Here is a 26400-nt window from a genome sequence, read left to right as displayed (position 1 = left end):
AACTCTACTGACTGGTTGTGTACCTACCTCCAGCCTCAGGTAAGACCCAAATCTATTTTTTTAGCATTGATAACCTTAACTAAACATACAGTATAGTACTACAGTGTGATATAATAATATATCACCTACATGATGATCACGTAAGTAAAAGCTCTTAAACAGAATTTCACATTTTCATTGTTATATTCCTCTGTAAAGCAGCACACACAGTAGAGCTGCACGATTCTGGCCAAAATGAGAATCACGATTTTTTCACTTAGAATAAAAAGATCACGATTCTCGCAGCGTAAAATCTTTCACATTATACAAAAAAAATTGGGCTAACTTTACTGGTTATTTATTTATTTTTTTAATTAATTAAAGTGTAATTTTTTCCCAAAAACTTCATTTGAACGACTGCTGTGCAAATACAGTGTGACATAAAATATTGCAACAACCATCATTTTATTCTCTAGGGTCTCTACTAATATATATATATATATATATATATATATATATATATATATATATATATAATGTTTTGGGGTTCTAAGTAATTTTTATAGCAAAAAAATAAAATAAAAATATAATTTCAACTTGAAACCAACAAATGTCAGAAAAAGGTTTAGTGTTTAAGTGGTTAAACTTCCCTCATTTAAACACCAAAGTATATTCCTTTGATCTAAAGGGCAAAATTGTTACAATGTTTATACTTAAGTTTCACTGCTAAAGAATGTTGTGATTCTTGGCAGAGTACCCATTTGTTTTTTCTTTTTCCAATCTTTTGATGGCTGTCCGCTTTAGCAGAGCAGAGAGAATTCTCTGCATAGAAAGAATCGGGAAATACTTTGTCAGGATCGCAATAGCGATTCTTAACGATTAATCGTGCAGCTCTAGCATACAACAAATGGTAATGAACTGTGAAATAACCCCGAAACATCCAATCAAATTACAAATGACTATGTTTAGATCACTTAAAGATGAGACCTCCTTGCATGTGATTGATTACTGAATGTTATGCATTGCTCTTTGCCTTATGTAAAATGAATTTTATAAGTGCATACTGTGGGGTTAATTTACTAAAGGCAAAGAGACTGTGCACTTTGCAGTTGCCCCACAGCTTAGTAACAGAAGCTCTGCTGACTTCCATCAACCAATCATGTGCAAGCTGATTTTTATTTTTATTTTTTTTCCTTCCATGTGATTAGTTATCCTTTGCAAAGTGAAGCTTTACCTTGTTTACTAAGCCCTGGAGCAACTGCTGTATAGACAGCTTAACACAATGGGTTTGATTTACTAAACCAAGAGCACTTAGAGTCTGGTGCAGCTCTGTACGGTAGCCAATCAGCTCCTAACTTCAGCTTGTTCAATTAGGCTTTGACAATAAAACCTGGAAGCTGATTGGTTTCTATGCAGAGCTGCACCAGATTTTGCACTCTCCAGTTTTAGTAAATCCCCCCCCCCATGCTTTCAAAAGGCTAAAAATTACTATAAAATCTCCTAAACTAAAAAAGTAATTTTAGGTTAATAATTCTCTTTAATTCTCTCTAGCAATAAAACTGACTTTTACGAGTTAAATATACTGTACATATTTGAGTTTAGTGTCACTTTAACTGTGGACAAGAATTAGTTAACAAAATAACTGAAAAAGGAACACTCCTCCCAATGTGGTTGATTTAATCTCAGCAGCCCTAAATTATTAATTCATATGCAGTACATGCTTTTAATTACGTTTTGAGATGACTGTATATAAGAAAAATGCAGAGGGAGAGAAGAAGAGAGAGCATGCAATGTATTCCTGTGTAATAAGAAATCCCCAATCAGCAGTTATATGTTCTCTTTGCTTATCCTCAAAGATGAACAGTGAGCTCTTCTCTTTCTATACCTCAAGCCTGTCCAATGTTGCAGTTTTAGATATATCTGTTTTCTCCCCTAAGGTTCATTCCAGGAACATTTAGACAAATTACAGTTGCCTATGACTGTGAGCTCCGATCTATACACTACTACACACTACTACGCTACACTAATGCCCCATACACATGGTCGGAAATTCCGACGGAAAAAGTCAGATCGGATTATGTTGTCGGAAAATCCGATCGTATTTCTGACAGAAAAAGTTTGAGAGCTGGATCTAAAATTTTCTGACAACAAAATCCGATCAGACTCTTTCCGATCGCGTGTAGAGAATTCCGATGCATAAAGTGCCACGCATACTCAGAAGAAATTTGGAGACGAAAGCTATTGGCTACTGGCCTCTTCGTAGTCCTGTCGTACATTTTGTACGTCACCTCGATCTGAACGATCGGATTTTCCAACAACTTTGCGCAACCGTGTGTATGCAAGATAAGTTTCTGCCAAAATCCATTGGAAAGAATCAAACGGATTTTGTGGTTGGAATGTCCGACCATGTGTATGGGGCATAAGACCCTGGGGAGGCTACCTTCGTTTTCCATGGTCCCACTGTATGTAGGAACCTATAGCCACCCTCTCTTGCTCACTCACCAGATGAATTATGGGATGTGTAGTGTGCATAGAGTAGTGCACATGTCCACAACTAACATGCGCTGTTTATTCCAAACAAACAGAAAAGGAGAGGTTCGGGAGCTCAAGTAGGACTTACAAAAAGACAGAAAAACATAGTAAGAAGCAACTTCATGAAAAATGGACTACAGGTCCATTAAAGCGGAGGACTGCCCAAAAAAAAATAATTTAAAACCACCAGCAGGTATACATACTACAGCTGCTGGCTTTTACTAATAGGACACTTACCTGTCCTGGAGTCCAGTGATGTTGGCACCACAGCTGATGTTTCCATCAGCTGTCAGGTGCTGCTACCGCCATTGCGGGTAAGGGTACACGGCAGTGTAGGCTTTCGGCTTCACGCCGGGAACCGTACTGCACATGTGCGAGGCCCCGCTCTTCTCTCCTACTGGCCTGGCGATGGGGAAGGAGGAGGGAGGAGGAAGCCCCAGCAATGATGTCAATAGCCGCAGCTGAGGCTCCCAGAAGTGGGAAAGGAAACCGGTCAAAGACAGGTATCCGGTCCCCACTCCCCCCAAAAACGTGACAATTGTGGCACCGGAGGGGAGGAGGAATCAGATGAGCGGAAGTTTCATTTTTGGGTGGAACTCTGCTTTAAGTACTGGATGTGTATGTATTCTTTTCAAAAATAAGGATATTATTTAGTGTCACTTTAAGAACTCAATTGCACATCCTTGATCTTTAGCCCTTTCGGCACAGGGCTCCTCCCAACAAGCTGGCCATGAACTATTACATTTCTTTTGTTCAGCTTGTAAAAGAAATCTAACAGATTCCTCAACCCACACTTCATCAGAGTAAATGGGTTAATCACCCTGCTGACTATTGTATTTTGACAGTTCACACCGCCGGCTGTCAGAATACCCAAACAGACCCTTCAGCTAATCAGCTGTAGATGCTGTTTAGCTGACACAATACATTTCGGGCCATTCACACACCTCCCTAATTGATAATATGACATGATGGATAAGAATCTGCCTGTATCTCTGAGCATTGAGGACACCATTGATCTGGCAATATTGAGGACCATATCCACGAGTGTGGCTCGGGGTGAATTTTCAGTACCAAAAGCGGTAACCCCGAGCCACACTCGGGATCGCATCGCAGGATCCAGGAAAAGTTACTTACCTTGTCCTCAGGATCCTGCGATGTCTCCTCACTGTGTGTGCGAGCCGTGTCCTCCATCGGATCTATCACAGTGCCGAGCTCTGTTCCCTGTGAGCGTTGCGACGCATGGGGATGGAGCACGGTGCTAAATTCAAAAAGTGAAAAACACACAATACATACAGTACACTGTGATCTTACAGATTACATTACTGTATTACATTATTTTACATCCCTTTTGTCCCTAGCGGTTTGTCCAGTGCCCTGTATGCAGTTTTATATTATAAATACTGTTCTTTCTGCCTGGAACCTGGAGATTGTCCATAGCAACCAAAAAGTGTCCCTTTACATCAAATGCGGTTTTAGACCAGCTAGAAAACAGTGATAGTAAATTAGAATCACTTGAAGAATTGAGCAATAGTGATTGGTGGGGAAATTCGTCATCAAACACTGAAAGTAACGACAGCGACAATTCTGCAACTGAGCAAATTGCAGTGTTTTTGATTTGATTACATTATTTGAATAATTTTTATTATTATATTATTATTTGTTATATTTATTTATAGTTATTTATTATATTATAATTTATGATTTTGTGTTTCAAATGTTATAATACCCCGGATGTCTATCAGACTCTTGTTTGGACAGATTTAAGTGTGTTATTCCTAAAAATGACAGGCCTACAATATAAAACGCCAAATTTCCATGCAAAACATTGTACTACTTTGAGCATCAAAAATCTGACATAATCATACCATCAGGGAGGATAATGCAGCAGATGAAAGACACATCATGATAGCTTCCCTTCGACTTCTGAAGATGTCTAGCAGTGCCATCAGTACAGAACTGGAAGAAACCAATGGGACCCAGGAACACCAATGTCCTGTCCGGAGAAGTCTGGCCAGAAGTAGTTTTCATGGAAGAATTGTGGCCAAAAAGCCACACCTCTGACGTAGAAACAAGGTTAAGCAACTCAACTATGCGTGAAAACATAGGATCTGGGGAGCAGAAAAATGGCAGTAGGTGCTCTTGACTGATGAGCCAAAATTTTAAATATTTGGCTGTAGCATGAGGCAGTTTGTTTACCAGAGGGCTGGAGAACGTTACAATAATGAGTGTCTGCAGGCAACAGTGAAGCATGGTGGAGGTTCCTAGCAAGTTAGGGGCTGCACTTCTGCAAATAGTGTTGGAGATTTGGTCAGAATCAATGGTGTCCTCAATGCTGAGAAATGCAGGCAGATAATTATCCATCATGCCATACTATCAGGGAGGCGTGTGATTGGCCTCAAAGTTATACCACAACAGAACAACGACCCCAAGCATAGCCACTGTCATTGAGAACTATCTTCAGCATAAAGAAGAACGAGGAATCCTGGAAGTAATGGTTCCCTACAGTCCCCCATTGAGTCCTAATCTCAACATCATCGAGTCTGTCTGGGATTATAGGAATAGAGAAGAATTTGAGGCAGCCTACATCCACTTAAGATCGGTGGTTAGTGCTACAAGATGTTTGGATAACCTACCTTCTGAGTTCCTTAAAAAACTGTGTGCATGTCTACCTAGAATGATGCTGTTTTGAAGGCAAAGGGTGCTTACACCAAATGTTGATTTTATTTGGATTTCTGTTCATTTACTTTTTTTTTATTCATTTTGTTAATTGATGAAAATAAACTATTAACACTTCTATTGCTGAAAGCATTCTTAATTTACAAAAATTTTCACACCTGCCTAAAACTTTTGCACAGTACTGTATATCGAATGAATTAAGCTGATGTAGTTGCATATTCCTAATAAGTTTTTTTGGTGGGTCAGTTTTGAGGTATTCATAAAAAAGGATGTTTAGATCTGAATAAACAGAGAAAAAAAGCACTCACATTGCCTCATCTGCGAATATTGAGAACATAAAGAAAAAAGGAATTCAAGGAAAACCTATGGTTGGACTTTAAAGGCACAAAAAACACTGGGAGTACAAAAAGTTTTTTTAACATTTATTGAAAAATACATATAATATAAAGACCAGAGACATGAAAGAAATAACAAACACATATACAGATGAGAATCGATACATGATGTGAGCCCTGATGCGTCTACGTGTTTCGTTGTACACTTCTTCAGGACACATTTGGGGTTCAGTAGTTGCAAAGAAGAGAAGGATCTCACTATCTTGCAAGAGGCTCACGTAAATACGTATTAGTCAATCAGAGATTAGACAGAAAATGGTTTCCAGTAAAGAAAAACATACGGAAAAACTCAGGGGCAACGCAGCTCAATACAGCCGAAAAACACATAGAGGCCACCTGTGGGCTGATCATTAAAACCTTATTGAACAGGGGATATTAGATGGGAGATGGAATATGCCATGGATCATGTTGAACAGATCAAAGACGATCCTTGAGTCACAAAAAAAGCCACAGATAGAAGCCTGACTGTTTATCCAATATGGTGGATCCAGATCCAAGCTACCATCATCCCAAGCAAATAAGTATATGGTGGTATCACAAAAATCCCCTGGGAGAGAGTGTACAATGAAACGCGTAGATGCATTAGGGCTCACATCATGTATCGATTCTCATCTGTATATGTGATTTTTATTATTTCTTTCATGTCTGTCACGATCGACCTACTGTTCCGATCGTACATAGGAAACTCACCCGCAGGCGCCCTCAGACGCAGGTTGGCGCGAACGAACGCACGCGTGTGCGTGTCGATCCTAACAGGCACACGCGGGTGAGCGTTGACACGAGCGAGCGCACACGGGCGCGCGACCAAGCGAACGGGCGTACGCGGGGACGCGGGGTCACGAACGGGAGCACGGTTACTCGCGGGGGCACGCAAACTCACCGTGCGACCGTTCTTGGCGCCCAACAGGTTATTTAAGGAATCAGCTCCTGTTCTCCCGTGCTGTCCTGTCTACAGCGTTCCCGTGACTTCTGCTACTTGCTCCTGCCTGTTCCTGATACTAAACCCAGCCTGTTTGACCTTGTTTGATTGCTGCCTGCCTCCGACCCTCTGCCTACCTGACCACGCTCCTGCCTTCTGCTTTGTACCTCTGCTGCCCGCTAGTTACCGACCCGGCTCGTTCCTGACCACACCTGCTGTACCCACCTGAACGCCAGTACCAGCTGCTCCTGCTGTTCCTGCCTGTCTGCCAGTACCAGCTGCTCCTGCTGCTCCTGCCTGTCTGCCAGTGCCAGCTGCTCCTGCTGTTCCTGCCTGTCTGCCAGTACCAGCTGCTCCTGCTGTTCCCGCCTGTCTGCCACTACCAGCTGCTCCTGTTGTGCCCGCTGTCTACAACCTCCCGTTCCAGTCTGACCTCCTGTACCAGCTGGTGGTGGATCTCCGTTGCTGCTACCCGGCCTGGCACTTGTGCCCTCCGAACTCTTGAATCCCTGTCTCCACCTCCAGGGGCTCTCGAGCCGGAGGCTTACGAGGCACCGCTCCCTGCATTCTGGGCTCTCCTACCAGGTAACGTGACAGTACAGGACAGCCATGTCCGAGCCCACGCAGGGAGCCTCGCCAATGGACGAGCTTTGCCGCCATCTAGCTGGTCTTACCCAGGCCGTGAAGAACTTGCAGGAAGGCTACGGTCGTCTGGAAGAACAGGTCCAGGCCCTATCTGCTTCATCATCTGCTCTTCCCGGACCTCCAGCTCCACCTTCAGTGGTAATGATGCCGCCTGAACCAAGGGTCCCCACTCCAGATCGTTTCTCCGGCAATCGAAACAAGTTCAGGGCCTTTTGTAACTCCTGCGAGCTCTTCTTCGCTTTACAGCCCCGGACTTTCTCTCTCGAGGCGACTAAAGTGGGGTTCGTCATTTCGCTACTGACAGACGAGCCCCAGGCCTGGGCGCATCGTCTTTTGGAACGGAAGGATCCCTCTCTGGACACTTTAAATACTTTCTTCCTAGCGATGTCTCGTCTGTATGAGGACCCCCAGCTTGCTGCCACCGCAGAAGCAGCCCTGCATGCGCTCCAACAGGGTCGCAGGCCGGTGGAGGATTACGTGTCTGAGTTCGGACGCTGGAGCTCCGACACAGACTGGAATAACTCGGCCCTCCGCTACCAGTTTCGGATGGGCCTCTCTGAATCGTTAAAAGACGAACTGGCTCGCTTGGGTATCCCTGAAACCCTAGAAGCGCTCATTGACCTCTCTGTCCAGATTGATAGGCGCCTAAGAGAACGTCGCCTGGAGCGTTCTTCTTCTACCTCTCGCCCTGTCTGGATGCTACCACGGGTTCCAAGTTCCAACTCTCCGGTTCCCTCCGCTCCTGTTCCACCCTCTCCAGATTCTTCAGAGCCCATGCAGCTGGGACTCCTCCGCCCATCTTTGACGCCTGAGGAGCGCCAACGTCGAAGAGCCGGCAATCTGTGCCTCTACTGTGGAGAACCGGGACATTATGTTCGCACTTGCCCTGCCAAATTGCGTAAGTGCCTCCTCCTTCCTCCTGCTTCTTCTCCTGCCTTGCTTAGTAACACCTCTCATCTGGCTGTGCCTCTTCTTTTGCAGCTCTCAGGAAGGACTATCAAAACCAACGCGATTATTGACTCTGGGGCTTGCAGCGGCTTTATGGACTTGTCCTTTGCCTTAAGAAACAACATCCCTCTTCGGCCTAGGGTAAAAGGACTTTCAATTTATTTGGCCGACGGTTCCACCCTTAAGTCCGGACCAGTGACCCAGGAGACGTCTCCTCTTTTTGCCATCATCGCCGGAACCCACCAGGAGCTCCTGTGTCTGGACATCATTAAGTCTCCACTTTTTCCCGTTATTCTCGGCATGCCCTGGTTGAAGGCCCACAACCCCCTCATCAATTGGTCCACCGGGGAAATTGAATTCCCGTCTGCCTACTGCCGTCAGCACTGTCTCCCAGTTGTTAACACGGACCTTTCTTCCCTGCTTTGCTTAGAAACGGACACCGAGATCCGACAGGCTGTGCCCAAGGTTTACCACAACTTCTTGGATGTGTTTAGCAAGAAGGGCGCCAAGATTCTACCCCCTCACAGGCCATATGACTGCCCTATCGAGTTGCTCCCGGGGGCAGAGATTCCCATTGGGAGAATTTTCCCTTTATCCGAAACCGAACTGGGAACCCTGAAAACCTACCTGGACGAGAACTTGGAGAAGGGTTTTATTCGACCGTCCACCTCCCCGGCAGGTGCAGGGATCTTCTTCGTTGAGAAGAAAGACCATTCCCTACGCCCATGTGTGGACTACCGGGCACTTAACAAGGTCACAATTAAAAACCGCTATCCCCTACCGTTAGTGCCCGAACTATTTCAGAGACTGGGGCCGGCCGAAGTATTCTCTAAACTAGACCTTCGGGGTGCCTACAACCTTGTCCGCATTCGTAGAGGCGACGAATGGAAGACCGCCTTCCGTACTCATTTCGGGCACTTTGAATATTTAGTTATGCCCTTCGGACTATGTAATGCTCCTGCTACATTCCAACATTTCGTAAATGATATCTTCAGAGATTACCTTGATTTGTTTGTTATAGTGTATCTAGATGATATCTTAATCTTTTCTTCCTCCTTAGCCGAGCACCGGGAACATGTGAAGAATGTCCTAGGCCGACTCCGTCTTCATGGCCTGTACGCCAAGCCCGAGAAGTGTGTCTTTGAACAACAAAGTATCCAATTCCTTGGCCTAATTATTTCAGTGAAAGGAATAGAGATGGACCCCCAGAAGATCTCAGCCATCCTAGACTGGCCCGCTCCCTCTGACAAGAAAGGGGTCCAACGATTCGTAGGATTTGCTAATTTCTACAGGAAATTCATCAAGGGATTTTCCTCCATTATCTCCCCCATCACCGAGCTGACCAAACAGGGTCAAAAGTTTCAATGGACCTCTAGGGCACAAGAGGCTGTCAAAACCCTAAAGGACTTGTTCGTATCGGCCTCAATCTTAAGACACCCTGACTCAACCCTGCCTTATATCCTGGAGGTGGATGCCTCGGAAATTGCGGTCGGTGCGGTGCTCTCCCAGAGACAGGGGCCTAAGTCACTTTTGCATCCGGTCGCCTTCTTTTCCCGCAAGCTTTCGGAGGCTGAACGTAATTACGATGTCGGTGACCGTGAACTGCTGGCGATCAAGGCGGCACTCGAGGAGTGGCGCTACCTTCTCGAGGGAGCCTCCCACCCGATCCTGGTCTATACTGATCATAAAAATCTAGAATATCTTAAGTCGGCCAAGAGACTGAAGCCAAGACAGGCCAGGTGGGCACTCTTCTTCTCTAGATTCGTGTTTCACATCACGTACCGTCCGGGATCGAAGAATGTCAAATCCGATGCTCTCTCTCGCATGTACAGTGAACCAGTGGAGCTCTCTACTCCTGATACTATCCTTTCCTCAGGGAACTTTCTCCTGCTTCAGGAGGATCTACTCACCCAAATTAAGCAAGCTTCCAGCGATCCGGTCCTCCCACCTGACATTCCATTAACTTCTAGAGATGGTCTTCTTTGGCATCAGGACAAGATCTATGTTCCCCAAGAAGTACGCGTCGCAGTCCTCAGCTCCTGCCACGACCACCTGCTGGCCGGCCACTTTGGGGTGCTCAAAACCACGGACTTGCTTCAGCGCACCTTCTGGTGGCCACAGATGAAGAAGCACTGCAGGGAATATATGGAGGCATGCACCACATGTATTCGGAATAAAGGTAGCAAATCAAAAGCTTGGGGGCTGCTGAGACCACTGCCCATTCCGGATAGACCTTGGAGGATGATATCCATGAACTTCATCGTGGAATTGCCTCCTTCCGAAGATTTTTCCACAATCTTTGTGGTGGTAGACCGACTCACTAAAATGGCCCACTTTTTGCCTATGAAGGGGACCCCTTCGGCCGCAGAGACGGCTAAGACTTTTATTAGAGAAGTGGTGAGGCTTCATGGCATCCCTGCCAACATTACTTCAGATAGGGGGGTGCAGTTCACGTCCAGGTTTTGGAAAGCACTCTGTGGGGCCCTGAAAATTGAGCTTCGTCTTTCCTCGGCCTATCACCCTCAGACCAACGGCCAGACCGAGAGAACCAACCAAACACTGGAGCAATATCTGCGTTGCTTTTCTTCCTTCTCCCAGGATGACTGGGCATCGCTCTTACCACTAGCAGAATTTGCTTATAACAATTCTATCCATTCGGCCACAAAACAGTCTCCGTTTTTTGCAAATTTTGGCTTCCACCCGCTTTTTCTGTCCAGTAATCTCCCTGAATGTTCAGTACCGGCGGTACAGGAAGATCTCAATTTCTTCGAGACCAACAATAAACTCCTACAAGAGACTCTGGCTAAAACACAGGAACACAACAAGGAGGTCTTCGATAAGAAGAGAAGGGGGGAGCTCAACCTCAAGGTCGGGGACCAGGTCTGGTTGTCCACACTAAACCTGAAATTGGCCTGCCCATCCAAGAAGCTGGGCCCGAAGTTTGTGGGCCCATTCCCTATTGTGAGGAAGCTGAATGACGTGGCTTTTGAATTGAAGCTCCCGGAGTCGTTTCGGATCCACCTGGTCTTTCACGCTTCATTGCTTAAGCCTACTGTTCCGGACCCCTTTGCCAATCGGAATGCCAACCCCCCGGTACCTGTGATGATTGATGGAGAATTGGAATACGAGGTCGAATCCATCCTGGACTGCAGGAGAAGACAGAATCGGACTCAGTTTCTGGTCAAATGGAAGGGGTATGGCCCCGAAGAAAACTCCTGGGAACCGGAATCCAACCTGCATGCGAAGAGGCTAATCCTTGCCTTCAAGAGGTCTCATCCGGATAAGATGGCACGGTTGGGCATCCGGAGGCTGCCCCTTGGGGGGGGGCAATGTCACGATCGACCTACTGTTCCGATCGTACATAGGAAACTCACCCGCAGGCGCCCTCAGACGCAGGTTGGCGCGAACGAACGCACGCGTGTGCGTGTCGATCCTAACAGGCGCACGCGGGTGCGCGTTGACACGAGCGAGCGCACACGGGCGCGCGACCAAGCGAACGGGCGTACGCGGGGACGCGGGGTCACGAACGGGAGCACGGTTACTCGCGGGGGCACGCAAACTCACCGTGCGACCGTTCTTGGCGCCCAACAGGTTATTTAAGGAATCAGCTCCTGTTCTCCCGTGCTGTCCTGTCTACAGCGTTCCCGTGACTTCTGCTACTTGCTCCTGCCTGTTCCTGATACTGAACCCAGCCTGTTTGACCTTGTTTGATTGCTGCCTGCCTCCGACCCTCTGCCTACCTGACCAGGCTCCTGCCTTCTGCTTTGTACCTCTGCTGCCCGCTAGTTACCGACCCGGCTCGTTCCTGACCACGCCTGCTGTACCCACCTGAACGCCAGTACCAGCTGCTCCTGCTGTTCCTGCCTGTCTGCCAGTACCAGCTGCTCCTGCTGCTCCTGCCTGTCTGCCAGTGCCAGCTGCTCCTGCTGTTCCTGCCTGTCTGCCAGTACCAGCTGCTCCTGCTGTTCCCGCCTGTCTGCCAGTACCAGCTGCTCCTGTTGTGCCCGCTGTCTACAACCTCCCATTCCAGTCTGACCTCCTGTACCAGCTGGTGGTGGATCACCGTTGCTGCTACCCGGCCTGGCACTTGTGCCCTCCGAACTCTTGAATCCCTGTCTCCACCTCCAGGGGCTCTCGAGCCGGAGGCTTACGAGGCGCCGCTCCCTGCATTCTGGGCTCTCCTACCAGGTAACGTAACAATGTCTCTGGTCTTTATACTATATGTATTTTTCAATAAATGTTAAAATAACTTTTTGTACTCCCAGTTTTGTTGTGCCTTTAAAGTCCGACCATATGTTTTCCTTCAATTCCTCTTTTTCTTTATGTTCTGGGTATTTAGATTTCTCACCGTAATGGGACAAATTTGGAGAAGTAAAAATATATATTTTTTTTCCAATAAAGCCAAGAAAACTAGTTGCTGGGTGCATTGGCTCTGGTTTTAATCTAGATTTCTTTTTTTTTTTCATTTTATAGATCAGTCATATAAATAATTAATAATAATACATACCTGAGCCCGATCTCGATCCAGCGATGCACACGAGAGAAGAGGCTCTCTTGGCTCTCTCCCTCCTCATTGGCTTAAATACAGCAGCGGAGTCTCCTGCTGCTGTCAATCATAGCCAGTGATGAGGGAGTGAAGGGTGGGGCTTGGGAGCGAGCGCGCTTCATTTCCTCTATAGCAAGCACTTGCTATGGGGCACTTGGCAGGGAGTAGGAGCAATGGCAGGGGACCCAAGAAGAGGAGGTGCTCTGTGCAAAACCACTGCACAGTGCAGGTAAGTATAACATGTTTGTTGTTTTAACAAAAAAAAGACTTTACAATCAGACTTTACAAGACTGTGCATGCAGTTTCTCAGGATAACTAGCTCTGTGATTTTTTTTATATATATAAATAAGACCCTTAGCTAAGGTACACTAATGCCGCGTACACACGATTGGACTTTCCGGCAGAATAGGTCCCACGGAATCATTCCTGTCGCATAGTCCGATCGTGTGTGGAATAGTCCGATCATTTTTCTTTAAAAAATTCAGATGGACCTAGAAATAGAACATGTTTCAAATCTGTCTGACGGACTCAATTCGGGAAAATCGTTCGTCTGTATGCTGGTCCGACGGACCAAATAGGACGCAAGGGCAGCTATTGGCTACTGGCTACTGAACTTACTTTTCTAGTTCCCTCTTACGTCATCATGTTCAAAACGAATGGACTTTCGGACAGACTTTAGTCCGTTCGTATGTGGGCAAGTCCGTTCGTTCAGAAGTCCATTGTAACTCTGTCCAAAGTCTGTCAGGAAGACCGTCTGACCTTTTCTGCCAGTCGTGTGTGCGCAGCATTAGCTATTAAGAGGATTGTTCCAAGATAAAGTAAGATGAAACTTCACAATATACAAAGATCTAACAACCATTCAATCTAATGCAGGCCATACATGATGCGATTTTTGTTCCTGCAGCCACAGGTTTCAAGAAACAAAATCACTCAATTTCCGCATCAACACAGTCAGTGTTTATGGGGGAGTGACTCCTGTGGAGCTATTGTGTTCTCCCGGTGGAGGGGGCACGGGGAGCAGTCCCCGCCAGGAGAAAACAGTGATTATAGCTGCTGGCAATAATTGCATGTAAAAATCCAGCATGTTGGATGGGTTGACTTGGGTACAATCTGCCTACCCATAGATGTTCGGAATCTCAAACTATGATGGTTCAAATCTTATCTATGGACAGCTTAATGGACACAAATGGATAATTGAATGGATCGTTTAGGTTTATCCTCATATTACATTGTTTTGGTAAATTTAAAGGAAATCATACAATTATATTGTACTATTTATGATCATATTAATGGAGGCCTGGAAAAATGTACAAACTGATAGGACTTCTAAACTTTCCCCACTCTATCCAAAGCTAAAAAAAATCTGACAGTGGCAGCGCCCCCCGTTTTACTTACCTGACCCCTCGAAAGTCCCGCGCTCGCCCCCGATGTCCTCTTCGCTGCTCAGCCTAGCCGCTGATTGGTAAGAGTGGATGGTTTGAAAGCAGGGTAGCCATTGGCTTGCACTGCTATCAATCACATCCAATGACGCAGTGCGCCGGGGGCGGGGCCGAGTGATACAGCGAGCGGCTATAGCCACCGGCTGTATCACGGGAGCGTGCCCGAAAGTACTTCTCACCATGTGAGGGAGCTCGCATGAAAGGGAGAAGTACTTGCGGAGGGAAGCCGAGACAGCCGCCGAGGGACCCCAGAAGACCAGGTTCAGGGCCACACAACGAGCTGCACAGTAGAGGTAAGTATAACATGTTTGTTATTTTAAAAAAAATAAAAAAATTAACTTTAAATCCCTTTAAGCTTTGACAATAAAACCTGGAATATGATTGGTTTCTATGCAGGGCTGCACCAGATTTTTTTTCATGCCCCAGTTTTAGTAACTATCCCCCAATGTATTAGCCTATACTGCAAATGGAAGTATATTTTAAGCTTAAACAAATGTTGCAATGTTCTGAACCAAGTTCGGTTACAACAGTGTTACAATATGCAACATTTAATCCCTGCAAAAGAAAGAAGAAGAAAAGGATAAAATGTTTACCATGTGTCTGCCCATGTGATGCAGCATTTATAAGGTAAACTTTCATTTGCAACCACCATTGATTCAGAAAACGAATGCAGCCAATGGAAAGCTACAAGATAATACATTTTTTGGAAAAAAAAAACACTTTAATTCTTTTTGAAAAAAAAAGTTTACTTTTTTCTGTGTTGCTGTTAAAAGGATAGTTCACTTTTACAAAAAAAATGCCTATGCAGGTAAGGGAAGTTTGAAGATTAAAACAAACTGTGCAGCTCTGACTAAAGATAAATAATACCCTTGAGGCCTGACTGGAATACTCTCAGGACGTTACTAAGTGAGGCCTAGTCATCACTGCTCACCTTCTCCATCACAGGAGTGAGCTCTTTCTCTGATTCAAACCCCCTCACATGCTCTTTCTCTCCCCTGATGCAGTAGTTCTGAACTCAGCATTCCTGAGATGGTGGAGGGGAGCAGTGATGACTAGGCCTCATTAAGCAACATCCTGGGAGTATTCCAGTCAGGCTTTATAAGGTATGTAAATGGCTTACACCTATAGCAAGGGAATTATTCAACTTTAGTCAGAGCTGCAAAGTTTGTTTTCATCTACAGACACCCCTCGGGACCTCCATGGGGGGGTACAGCCATTACAACTGTAAGGAGCCCGAAGGGCCCGCCCGGACCAGAAGAAGGCAGTACGGGTGAAGGAGATCTGTGCTGTGCATTATAGAAACGCTCTCACCGTTTCCGCAGTTCTTGTGTCATTGATTTTAGAATTCAAGCGCTTTACTGCCACCTCTGGCTACTATGTGCATGTGCACCCTTCGTTTGGCAGTTATCTGCCTGTACTGTGCTTCTCACCAACATGTCAGCTTTGTAAAAACGAGCTGGGACCAGGGAGGAAGTTACAAGTAGGGGCTGTGAAGAAAATGAAGGGGGCTGTTTGTGTATAACCATATATACAGGTATGTGTGGGGGGGTGCTGACGTATATACAGGTGTGTGTGGGGGAGCGCTGACATATATACAGGTGTGGGGGGGGGGGGCGCTGACATATATACAGGTGTGTGTGGGGGGGTGCTGACATATATACAGGTGTGTGGGGGGGCGCTGACATATATACAGGTGTGTGTGGGGGGTGCTGACATATATACAGGTGTGTGTGGGGGGTGCTGACATATATACAGGTGTGTGTGGGGGGCGCTGACATATATACAGGTGTGTGTGGGGGGTGCTGACATATATACAGGTGTGTGTGGGGGGTGCTGACATATATACAGGTGTGTGTGGGGGGGGCTGACATATATACAGGTGTGTGTGGGGGGTGCTGACATATATACAGGTGTGTGTGGGGGGGGGCTGACATATATACAGGTGTGTGTGGGGGGGGGGCTGACATATATACAGGTGTGGGGGGGGGGCGCTGACATATATACAGGTGTGTGTGGGGGGGGGGGGGCTGACATATATACAGTTGTGTGGGGGGGCGCTGACATATATACAGGTGTGTGTGGGGGGTGCTGACATATATACAGGTGTGTGTGGGGGGGGCTGACATATATACAGGTGTGTGTGGGGGGGGGGCGCTGACATATATACAGGTGTGTGTGGGAGGTGCTGACATATATACAGGTGTGTGTGGGGGGGGGGGGCTGACATATATACAGGTGTGTGTGGGGGGGGGCTGACATATATACAGGTGTGTGGGGGGGGCGCTGACATATATACAGGTGTGTGGGGGGGGCGCTGACATATATACAGGTGTGTATGGGGGGTGCTGACATATATACAGGTGTGTGAGGGGCGCAGACATATTTACAGGTGTGTGGGGGGGAGCTGACATATATACAGGTGTGTGGGGGTGCTGACATATATACAGGTGTGGGTGTGTGGAGGGATAGCTGACATATACAGGTGTGGGTGTGCGGAGGGATGGCTGACATATATACAGGTGTGTGTGGGGGGGTGCTGACATATATACAGGTGTGTGGGGGGGCACTGACATATATACAGGTGTGTGTATGGGGGGTGCTGACATATATACAGGTGTGAGTGTGGGGTGCTGACATATATACAGGTGTGTGTGTGGGGTGCTGACATATATACAGGTGTTTGTGGGGGGGTTTTGACATATATACAGGTGTGTGTGGGGGGGAGATGACATATATACAAGTGTGTGTGGGTGGGTGCTGACATATATACAGGTGTGTGGGGGGTGCTGACATATATACAGGTGTGTGTGGGGGCGCTGACATACATACAGGTGTGTGGGGGGCGCTGACATACATACAGGTGTGTGGGGGGGGGGGCGCTGATATATACAGGTGTGGGTGTATATGGGGGCTGAAATAAATATAGGTGTGTGGGAGGGGCTGACATATATACAGGTGTGGGGGGCTGACATATATACAGGTGTGTGTGGGGGAGCGCTGACATATATACAGGTGTGCGGGGGGGCGCTGACATATATACAGGTGTGTGTGGGGGGGGGGGGCTGACATATATACAGGTGTGTGTGGGGGGGGGGCGCTGACATATATACAGGTGTGTGTGGGGGGTGCTGACATATATACAGGTGTGTGTGGGGGGGGCTGACATATATACAGGTGTGTGTGGGGGGGGGATGACATATATACAGGTGTGTATGGGGGGTGCTGACATATATACAGGTGTGTGAGGGGTGCAGACATATTTACAGGTGTGTGGGGGGGAGCTGACATATATACAGGTGTGTGTGGGGGGGCCCTGACATATATACAGGTGTGTGGGGGTGCTGACATATATACAGGTGTGGGTGTGTGGAGGGATAGCTGACATATACAGGTGTGGGTGTGCGGAGGGATGGCTGACATATATACAGGTGTGTGTGGGGGGGTGCTGACATATATACAGGTGTGTGGGGGGGCACTGACATATATACAGGTGTGTGTATGGGGGGTGCTGACATATATACAGGTGTGAGTGTGTGGAGGGATGGCTGACATATATACAGGTGTGTGGGGGGTGGGGGCGCTGACATATATACAGTTGTGTGTGTGGGGTGCTGACATATATACAGGTGTTTGTGGGGGGGTTTTGACATATATACAGGTGTGTGTGGGGGGGAGCTGACATATATACAGGTGTGTGTGGGTGGGTGCTGACATATATACAGGTGTGTGGGGGGTGCTGACATATATACAGGTGTGTGTGGGGGCGCTGACATACATACAGGTGTGTGGGGGGCGCTGACATACATACAGGTGTGTGGGGGGGGGGGCGCTGATATATACAGGTGTGGGTGTATATGGGGGCTGAAATAAATACAGGTGTGTGGGAGGGGCTGACATATATACAGGTGTGGGGGGCTGACATATATACAGGTGTGTGTGGGGGGGCGCTGATATATATACAGGTGTGTGTATGGGGGGTGCTGACATATACAGGTGTGTGTGTGTGTGGAGGGATGGCTGACATATATACAGGTGTGTGGGGGGGGCGCTGACATATATACAGGTGTGTGTATGGGGGGTGCTGACATATATACAGGTGTGTGTGTGTGGAGGGATGGCTGACATATATACAGGTGTGTGGGGGGGCGCTGACATATATACAGGTGTGTGTGGGGGGGAGCTGACATATATACAGGTGTGTGTGGGGGGGGGGTGCTGACATATATACAGGTGTGAGTGTGTGGAGGGATGGCTGACATATATACAGGTGTGTGGGGGGGGGGGGCTGACATATATACAGGTGTGTGTGGGGGGTGCTGACATATATACAGGTGTGTGTGGGGGGTGCTGACATATATACAGATGTGTGGGGGGCGCTGACATATATACAGGTGTGTGTATGGGGGGTGCTGACATATATACAGGTGTGAGTGTGTGGAGGGATGGCTGACATATATACAGGTGTGTGGGGGGGCGCTGACATATATACAGGTGTGTGTGGGGGGGAGCTGACATATATACAGGTGTGTGTGGGGGGCGCTGACATACATACAGGTGTGTGGGGGCGCTGACATACATACAGGTGTGTGGGGGGCGCTGATATATACAGGTGTGGGTGTATATGGGGGCTGAAATAAATACAGGTGTGTGGGAGGGGCTGACATATATACAGGTGTGAGGGGGCTGACATATATACAGGTGTGTGTGGGGGGGCGCTGACATATATACAGGTGTGTGTATGGGGAGTGCTGACATATATACAGGTGTGTGGAGGGATGGCTGACATATATACAGGTGTGGGGGGGGGGCGCTGACATATATACAGGTGTGTGTGGGGGGGTGCTGACATATATACAGGTGTGTGTGGGGGGCGCTGACATATATACAGGTGTGGGTGGGGGGGCGCTGACATATATACAGGTGTGTGGGGGCGCTGACATATATACAGGTGTGGGTGTGTGGAGGGATGGCTGACATATATACAGGTGTGTGTGGGGGGTGCTGACATATATACAGGTGTGTGGGGGGGTGCTGACATATATACAGATGTGTGGGGGGTGCTGACATATATACAGGTGTGTGGGGGCGCTGACATATATACAGGTGTGGGTGTGTGGAGGGATGGCTGACATATATACAGGTGTGTGTGGGGGGGAGCTGACATATATACAGGTGTGTGTGGGGGCGCTGACATATATACAGGTGTGTGTGGGGGGGAGCTGACATATATACAGGTGTGTGTGGGGGGTGCTGACATATATACAGGTGTGTATGTGTGGAGGGATGGCTGACATATATATAGGTGTGTGGGGGGGGGCGCTGACATATATACAGGTGTGTGTGGGGGGGAGCTGACATATATACAGGTGTGTGTGGGGGGTGCTGACATATATACAGGTGTGAGTGTGTGGAGGGATGGCTGACATATATACAGGTGTGGGGGGGGGGCGCTGACATATATACAGGTGTGTGTGGGGAGGAGCTGACATATATACAGGTGTATTTGGGGGCGCTGACATATATACAGGTGTGTGTGGGGGGGAGCTGACATATATACAGGTGTGTGTGGGGGCGTTGACATATATACAGGTGTGTGTGTGGGGGTGCTGACATATATACAGGTGCGTGTGGGGGGGAGCTGACATATATACAGGTGTGTGTGGGGGCGTTGACATATATACAGGTGTGTGTGTGGGGGTGCTGACATATATACAGGTGCGTGTGGGGGGGAGCTGACATATATACAGGTGTGTGGGGGGGCGCTGACATACATACAGGTGTGTGGGGGGGCGCTGATATATACAGGTGTGGGTGTATATGGGGGCTGAAATAAATACAGGTGTGTGTGAGGGGGCTGACATATATACAGGTGTGGGGGGCTGACATATATACAGGTGTGTGTGGGGGGGTTCTGACATATATACAGGTGTGTGTGGGGGGGCACTGACATATATACAGGTGTGTGGGGGGGGGCTGACATATATACAGGTGTGTGTGGGGGGCTGACATATATACAGGTGTGTGTGGGGGGGGCACTGACATATATACAGGTGTGTGGGGGGCGCTGACATATATACAGGTGTGTGGGGGGGCACTGACATATATACAGGTGTGTGTGGGGGCGCTGACATATTTACAGGTGTGTGGGGGGCGCTGACATATATACAGGTGTGTGGGGGGGGGCACTGACATATATACAGGTGTGTGTGGGGGCGCTGACATATTTACAGGTGTGTGGGGGGCGCTGACATACATACAGGTGTGTGTGTGGGGGGGGGGCGCTGATATATACAGGTGTGGTTGTATATGGGGGCTGAAATAAATACAGGTGTGTGTGAGGGGGCTGACATATATACAGGTGTGTGTGGGGGGGTTCTGACATATATACAGGTGTGTGTGGGGGGGCACTGACATATATACAGGTGTGTGGGGGGGCTGACATATATACAGGTGTGTGTGGGGGGGGGCACTGACATATATACAGGTGTGTGGGGGGTGCTGACATATATACAGGTGTGTGTGGGGGGGGGCACTGACATATATACAGGTGTGTGGGGGGTGCTGACATATATACAGGTGTGTGTGGGGGGGGGCACTGACATATATACAGGTGTGTGGGGGGTGCTGACATATATACAGGTGTGTGTGGGGGCGCTGACATACATACAGGTGTGTGGGGGGGCGCTGACATATATACAGGTGTGTGGGGGGGGCGCTAATATATACAGGTGTGGGTGTATATGGGGGCTGAAATAAATACAGGTGTGTGGGAGGGGCTGACATATATACAGGTGCGAGGGGGCTGACATATATACAGGTGTGAGGGGGCTGACATATATACAGGTGTGTGTGGGGGGGTGCTGAAATATATACAGGTGTGGGGGGGACTGACATATATACAGGTGTGGGGGGCTGACAAATATTCAGGTGTGAGGGGCTGACATATATGTGGTCAGGCTGGTGGGGGGGGGGTTCCAGGTCTAAAGCTAAGCTGTGTAAGGGGTCCAAAAATTTCTGATGGTTGCCCTGACGCCCCTTATCTGCATAGGCAATTTTGTGGTAAAGGTGAACTATCCCTTTAAGGAAGAATCTTTCCAGCAAAGCCTCCAACAGCAGTAAAACCAGACAGGGGTTCTAATCCTTACCCACTCCACCCAAAAACCACTGAAAAAAATAAAGTTTTGACTATAGATACACTTTAATATTCTAGAACTGCATATATAATAATCAGTATTGTTTCACATGGTAAGGGACAGTAACCTATTGCCGTCTATCTGAGACCTTCTTTTATTATTTGGTTTAATTCTAAATATAAAGCATTACAGCGCTTTGCATACTATATCACTACCTGGGCATTAATTATCCTAATAACAATGCTACTATCACTAATTATATATTATTATTATACCTTATTAATGCAAGTTATATTTATGATGATAATCACAGATTGGGCAATAAGGCAGACGGGCTTGTATGTGTGGTGGATACCCAACACTCTGCTCCATGTGGTAGGTTGACAGATATACTAATGATTGTGATGAAGTAACAGCTACACTAGAACATGGTATAGGTGTAGCAAATATCAAGAAGACAAAGGATGCACTGGCACAAGTGTTGGGTGAAGGATGCACTGGTACAAGTGTTGGATGAAGGATGCACTGGCACAAGTGTTGGGTGAAGGATGCACTGACACAAGTGTTGGGTGAAGGATGCACTGGTACAAGTGTTGGGTGAAGGATGCACTGGCACAAGTGTTGGGTGAAGGATGCACTGGTACAAGTGTTGGATGAAGGATGCACTGGCACAAGTGTTGGGTGAAGGATGCACTGACACAAGTGTTGGGTGAAGGATGCACTGGTACAAGTGTTGGGTGAAGGATGCACTGGCACAAGTGTTGGGTGAAGGATGCACTGGTACAAGTGTTGGATGAAGGATGCACTGGCACAAGTGTTGGGTGAAGGATGCACTGACACAAGAGTTGGGTGAAGGATGCACTGGCACAAGTGTTGGGTGAAGGATGCACTGGTACAAGTGTTGGATGAAGGGTGCACTGGCACAAGTGTTGGGTGAAGGATGCACTGGCACAAGTGTTGGGTGAAGGATGCACTGACACAAGTGTTGGGTGAAGGATGCACTGGCACAAGTGTTGGGTGAAGGATGCACTGACACAAGTGTTGGGTGAAGGATGCACTGGCACAAGTGTTGGGTGAAGGATGCACTGGCACAAGTGTTGGGTGAAGGATGCACTGGCACAAGTGTTGGGTGAAGGATGCACTGGCACAAGTGTTGGGTGAAGGATGCAATGGTACATGCAATGGAGATGTCGGATGCAAAGATATGTGGGATTGAAATTTTGGACACAATGGTACATGGGATGGAGATACTGGATGAAATGGTACATGGGATGGAGATATTGGATGAAATGGTACATGGGATGGAGATATTGGATGAAATGGTACATGGGATGGAGATATTGGATGAAATGGTACATGGGATGGAGATATTGGATGAAATGGTACATGGGATGGAGATATTGGATGAAATGGTACATTGGATGGAGATATTGGATACAATGGTACATAAGATGAAGTTGTTGGATGCAATGATCTGTGACATTGAGATGTTGGATACAATGGTCCATGGGATGGAGATGCAGGACATAATGGTACATAACACGGAGATGTTGGATGCAATAATATGTAAGACAGAGGTGTTGGATGCAATAGTATTCCCGATGGATATGTTGGATGTAATGGTACATGAGATAGAGATACAGGATATAATGGCACATGTGATGACAACAATGTGGTGGGGCATGAAGTGCAAGTTCAGGATTCACTGGTTATTATGGTGGAGCTGGAGGATGCAATGATACAAGTGTTATGAATATATAATGAGAAGTGATGGAGATGCAGTGGGATCAGACTGAGATGTACGATATACATACTGGTATTATGATAGTGATAAGCAATAATAAACACACAGGATACAATGGTGAATGTGCAGTGATAGAGGAGGTGGGGATGAAATGGTTAATATGACAGAAATGGAGGATGCAGTTGTACATGTGATAAGGATGCAGTGATACAAGGGATGGAGATGAGGATGGAAATGAGGATGCAGTGTACACGGATGGAGATGAGGATGAAGTGGTACAAGGGATGGAGATGAGGATGGAGTGGTACATGGACGGAGATGAGGATACAGTGGTTCACAGATGGAGATGAGGATGCAGTGCTACAAGGGATGGAGATAAGGATGCTGTGGTACATGGATGTAGATGAGGATACAGTGGTACATGGATGGAGATGAGGATGCAGTGGTATATGGATGGAGATGAGGATGCAGTGGTACACGGATGGAGATGAGGATGCAGTGGTACATGGATGGAGATGAGGTTACAGTGGTACACTGATGGAGATGAGGATGGAGATGAGGATGGAGATGTGGATGCAGTGATACATGGATGGAGATGAGGATGCAGTGGTACATGGATGGAGATGAGGATGTATTTGGTGCACGGATGGAGATGAGGATGTATGGGTACACGGATAGTGATGAGGATGCATTGGTTCATGGATGGAGATGAGGATGTATTTGGTGCACGGATGGAGATGAGGATGTATGGGTACACGGATAGTTCATGGATGGAGATGAGGATGCAGTGAGACACGGACGAGGATGAGGATGCATTTGTACATGGATGGAGATGAGGATGCAGTGGTACATGGACGGAGATGAGGATACAGTGGTTCACGGTTGGAGATGAGGATGCAGTGGTACAAGGGATGGAGATGAGGATGCAGTGGTACATGGATGGAGATGAGGATTAAGTGGTACATGGATGGAGATGAGGATGCAGTGGTACAAGGGATGGAGATGAGGATACAGTGGTACAAGGGATGGAGATGAGGATGCAGTGGTACATGGATGGAGATGAGGATGGAGATGAGGATACAGTGGTACACGGATGGAGATGAGGATGGAGAAGAGGATGCAGTGGTACACGGATGGAGATGAGGATGGAGAAGAGGATGCAGTGGTACACGGATGGAGATGAGAATGGAGATGTATCGGCATACGGATGATGGAACCTTCCTCCAGTTACCCGCATCATGCTCCCCCAGGAAGGTGTCTTCTTCCCCGGCTCTCGGTCCCGGCTCTCCCCCGGCCTCCTCCTCGGGCAGGCGGGGGAAGCTGGTGATGCTCATATAGTCCACCGGGGAGTAGGAGCCCAGAGATCGCCCGGGGCCCGGCTCCGCCATCTCAGCCAATCTCTGATGTCACCGGCCCAGGGGGAGGAGGGGAAGTGGGGAGCAGAGCACGGGAGAGGGCGGAGCCGGTGACGTCACGGAGAACTGCTCCTGTCCGGGCTGTCACATGTGGAGAATTGTGTGTGACGTCACGACCTTACTTCCCAATGGTAGAAAGACTAAAATGACGACATGTGTAGAGCTGATAAGATTGGATTTGCAGTCTCATCACTGGTTATCATGAATGATTTGTATTTGTGTGTATATTTAGCTGTCTTTGCTCCTGCCAAAAGTTAACAAAAGATCCCTGTGTGGAGTGTGACCATCATACACAATGCAAATATGGGAGCAGTTATTGGCAATTTATTTGAGCTCTGAGGTGAGCAAATAGTGTGTAAATACAAGAGTCCTGTGTATTTATGATCTTCCTGTAATAAAGACCGGCAACTGCTGCTCTCTCCCCTTGTGCAGAGTGACTGGTCTTGTCTCCGCCCCCTCCTGTAGCTTTCTGCAGGTAGCCTGTAGTGGGTGGGGCCTGCTGAATCCCTCCCACAGCTCTGTCCTCTATTCCTAGCGATGATGTCATAGCTACGTTTACAAGGTAAAGGTGGACTTTCAAAGGAATTTGGTGCTCACAATGTAGATTTACACTCACCGACCACTTTATTAGGTACACCTTGCTAGTACCGGGTTGGACCCACTTTTGCCACTTTTGGGCAACCACAGCCTATGTCGGCCCATGATCACAGCCAAAAGTGCCTACAATGGTTACATGAGCATCAGAACTGGACCGTGGAGCAATGGAAGACCTTAGTCTGGTCTGATGAATAACATTTTCTTGCACATCATGTGGATGACCGGGTGCAAGTACGTTGCTTACCTGGGGAAGAGATGGCACCAGGATGCAGTATGGAAAGAAGGCGAGTTGGTAGAGTCAGTGTGATGCTTTGGACAATGCTCTTCTGGGAAACATTGGGTCCTGTCTTTTATGTTGATGTTACTTTGGAGTCCATGCCTTGAAGCATCAGGACTGTTTTGCAAATGGGAAACATATTCAATGGTAGGGTGGTCATAATGTATGGCTGATCGGTGAACACACCCCAAAGCACAAAGGCACTCCAATATATAGTAGCACACTATTATATGCTGTGGTTGTGTTGCATTACCAAAAATGGTGTATTTCAATTTTTTGTTGTTTATTTTTAGATACCACGGGTTGCAGTAAAGAAATTTGCTTGATTCCCCTATCAACACAGATAGTGTTGATGCAGGAATTCCTCCTCTCGGGCCATTGTCTTCTCCCGGTGGGGGGCAGGGGTCCTGTGGAAGCCGTCCCAGCCAGGAGAAGACAGTGACTATTGTTAGTGATCATGAGGCTACATGCTGTGGTGTGTTTGTATGTGTCTACCAAATACTAAATATTAAAGGGTATAAAACTCTAAACTAGGATGAATGTGTTCAATTTATAGCAGTTCTCTGTCATCTATCTTTCCGTCGCTGATGTACCATGAACATATACTGTATCTTCCACAGTGCTTTTATCTTTTGTACCAAATTATTACATCTTAGAGCAAAACCCTAGCTAAAAAAAACATTATTAAAGATATAAATTAAAACCACCTTTTGCTGCAAAATTCACCGGAACTGTCCCCTGCAGTAATTATTTTCCGCCACTAGAGGTCTTCGGTCTTCTAGGTTTAAAGATGGCCAGCAGCATCATTCAGCCCACTTCCTCAGAGCTCAGGGTGTCATGGACCCGCCCCCTGAGGAGGAATCATACAACTTAGGCTCAGAGTACTGTACTGCACAATGCTGACATCTAATTATATGAGCATCTTTCAGCACAAAGACAGTCCACTGGAGGAAGTACCAATGACAACTTCATAATGGCCAAAGGAGAGAGGTGTAGACACTTCAAATGAGTCTTTCTTTACTTTTTTTTTTCTTTTACCATAGAGGAACCCCTGAAATGATATTTGAAATAATATTTGAAGGGAAACCCTGCTAAACATAGTTCTATCTACAGTTCATGGTAAATTAGCACTACATATACACCACATTGGCAGTC

At 47.2% G+C, this 26400-nt stretch overlaps 2 protein-coding genes across 3 annotated transcripts in view; one reads left to right on the top strand and one right to left on the bottom strand.

Moving 5' to 3' along the window:
* The window catches only part of GGT7 (gamma-glutamyltransferase 7), a 91720-nt gene extending 67321 nt beyond the window's left edge, over positions 1-24399 (bottom strand). The window contains exon 1 of one of the 2 annotated variants that reach the window (XM_077459135.1): positions 24188-24399. In XM_077459135.1, coding sequence (XP_077315261.1) covers positions 24188-24344 — 157 coding nt within the window. In that variant the 5' untranslated portion in view covers positions 24345-24399. The remainder of the gene's footprint in view (positions 1-24187) is intronic. The other variant, XM_077459134.1, reaches the window with a different exon arrangement.
* The window catches only part of LOC143935336 (ubiquitin carboxyl-terminal hydrolase CYLD-like), a 66005-nt gene continuing 55091 nt past the window's right edge, over positions 15487-26400 (top strand). Inside the window, exon 1 of the mRNA XM_077459138.1 lies at positions 15487-15613. The gene's annotated coding sequence lies outside the window, so the exon portion shown is untranslated. The remainder of the gene's footprint in view (positions 15614-26400) is intronic.

Source organism: Lithobates pipiens, unplaced genomic scaffold (assembly GCF_037356315.1).
Source record: "Lithobates pipiens isolate NorthernLeopardFrog02 unplaced genomic scaffold, aLitPip1_a1.2 Scaffold_28, whole genome shotgun sequence".
Classification (NCBI taxonomy): domain Eukaryota; kingdom Metazoa; phylum Chordata; class Amphibia; order Anura; family Ranidae; genus Lithobates; species Lithobates pipiens.
The sequence above is the reverse complement of the archived record's forward strand: the minus strand, read 5'-3'. Positions and strand labels throughout refer to the sequence as shown.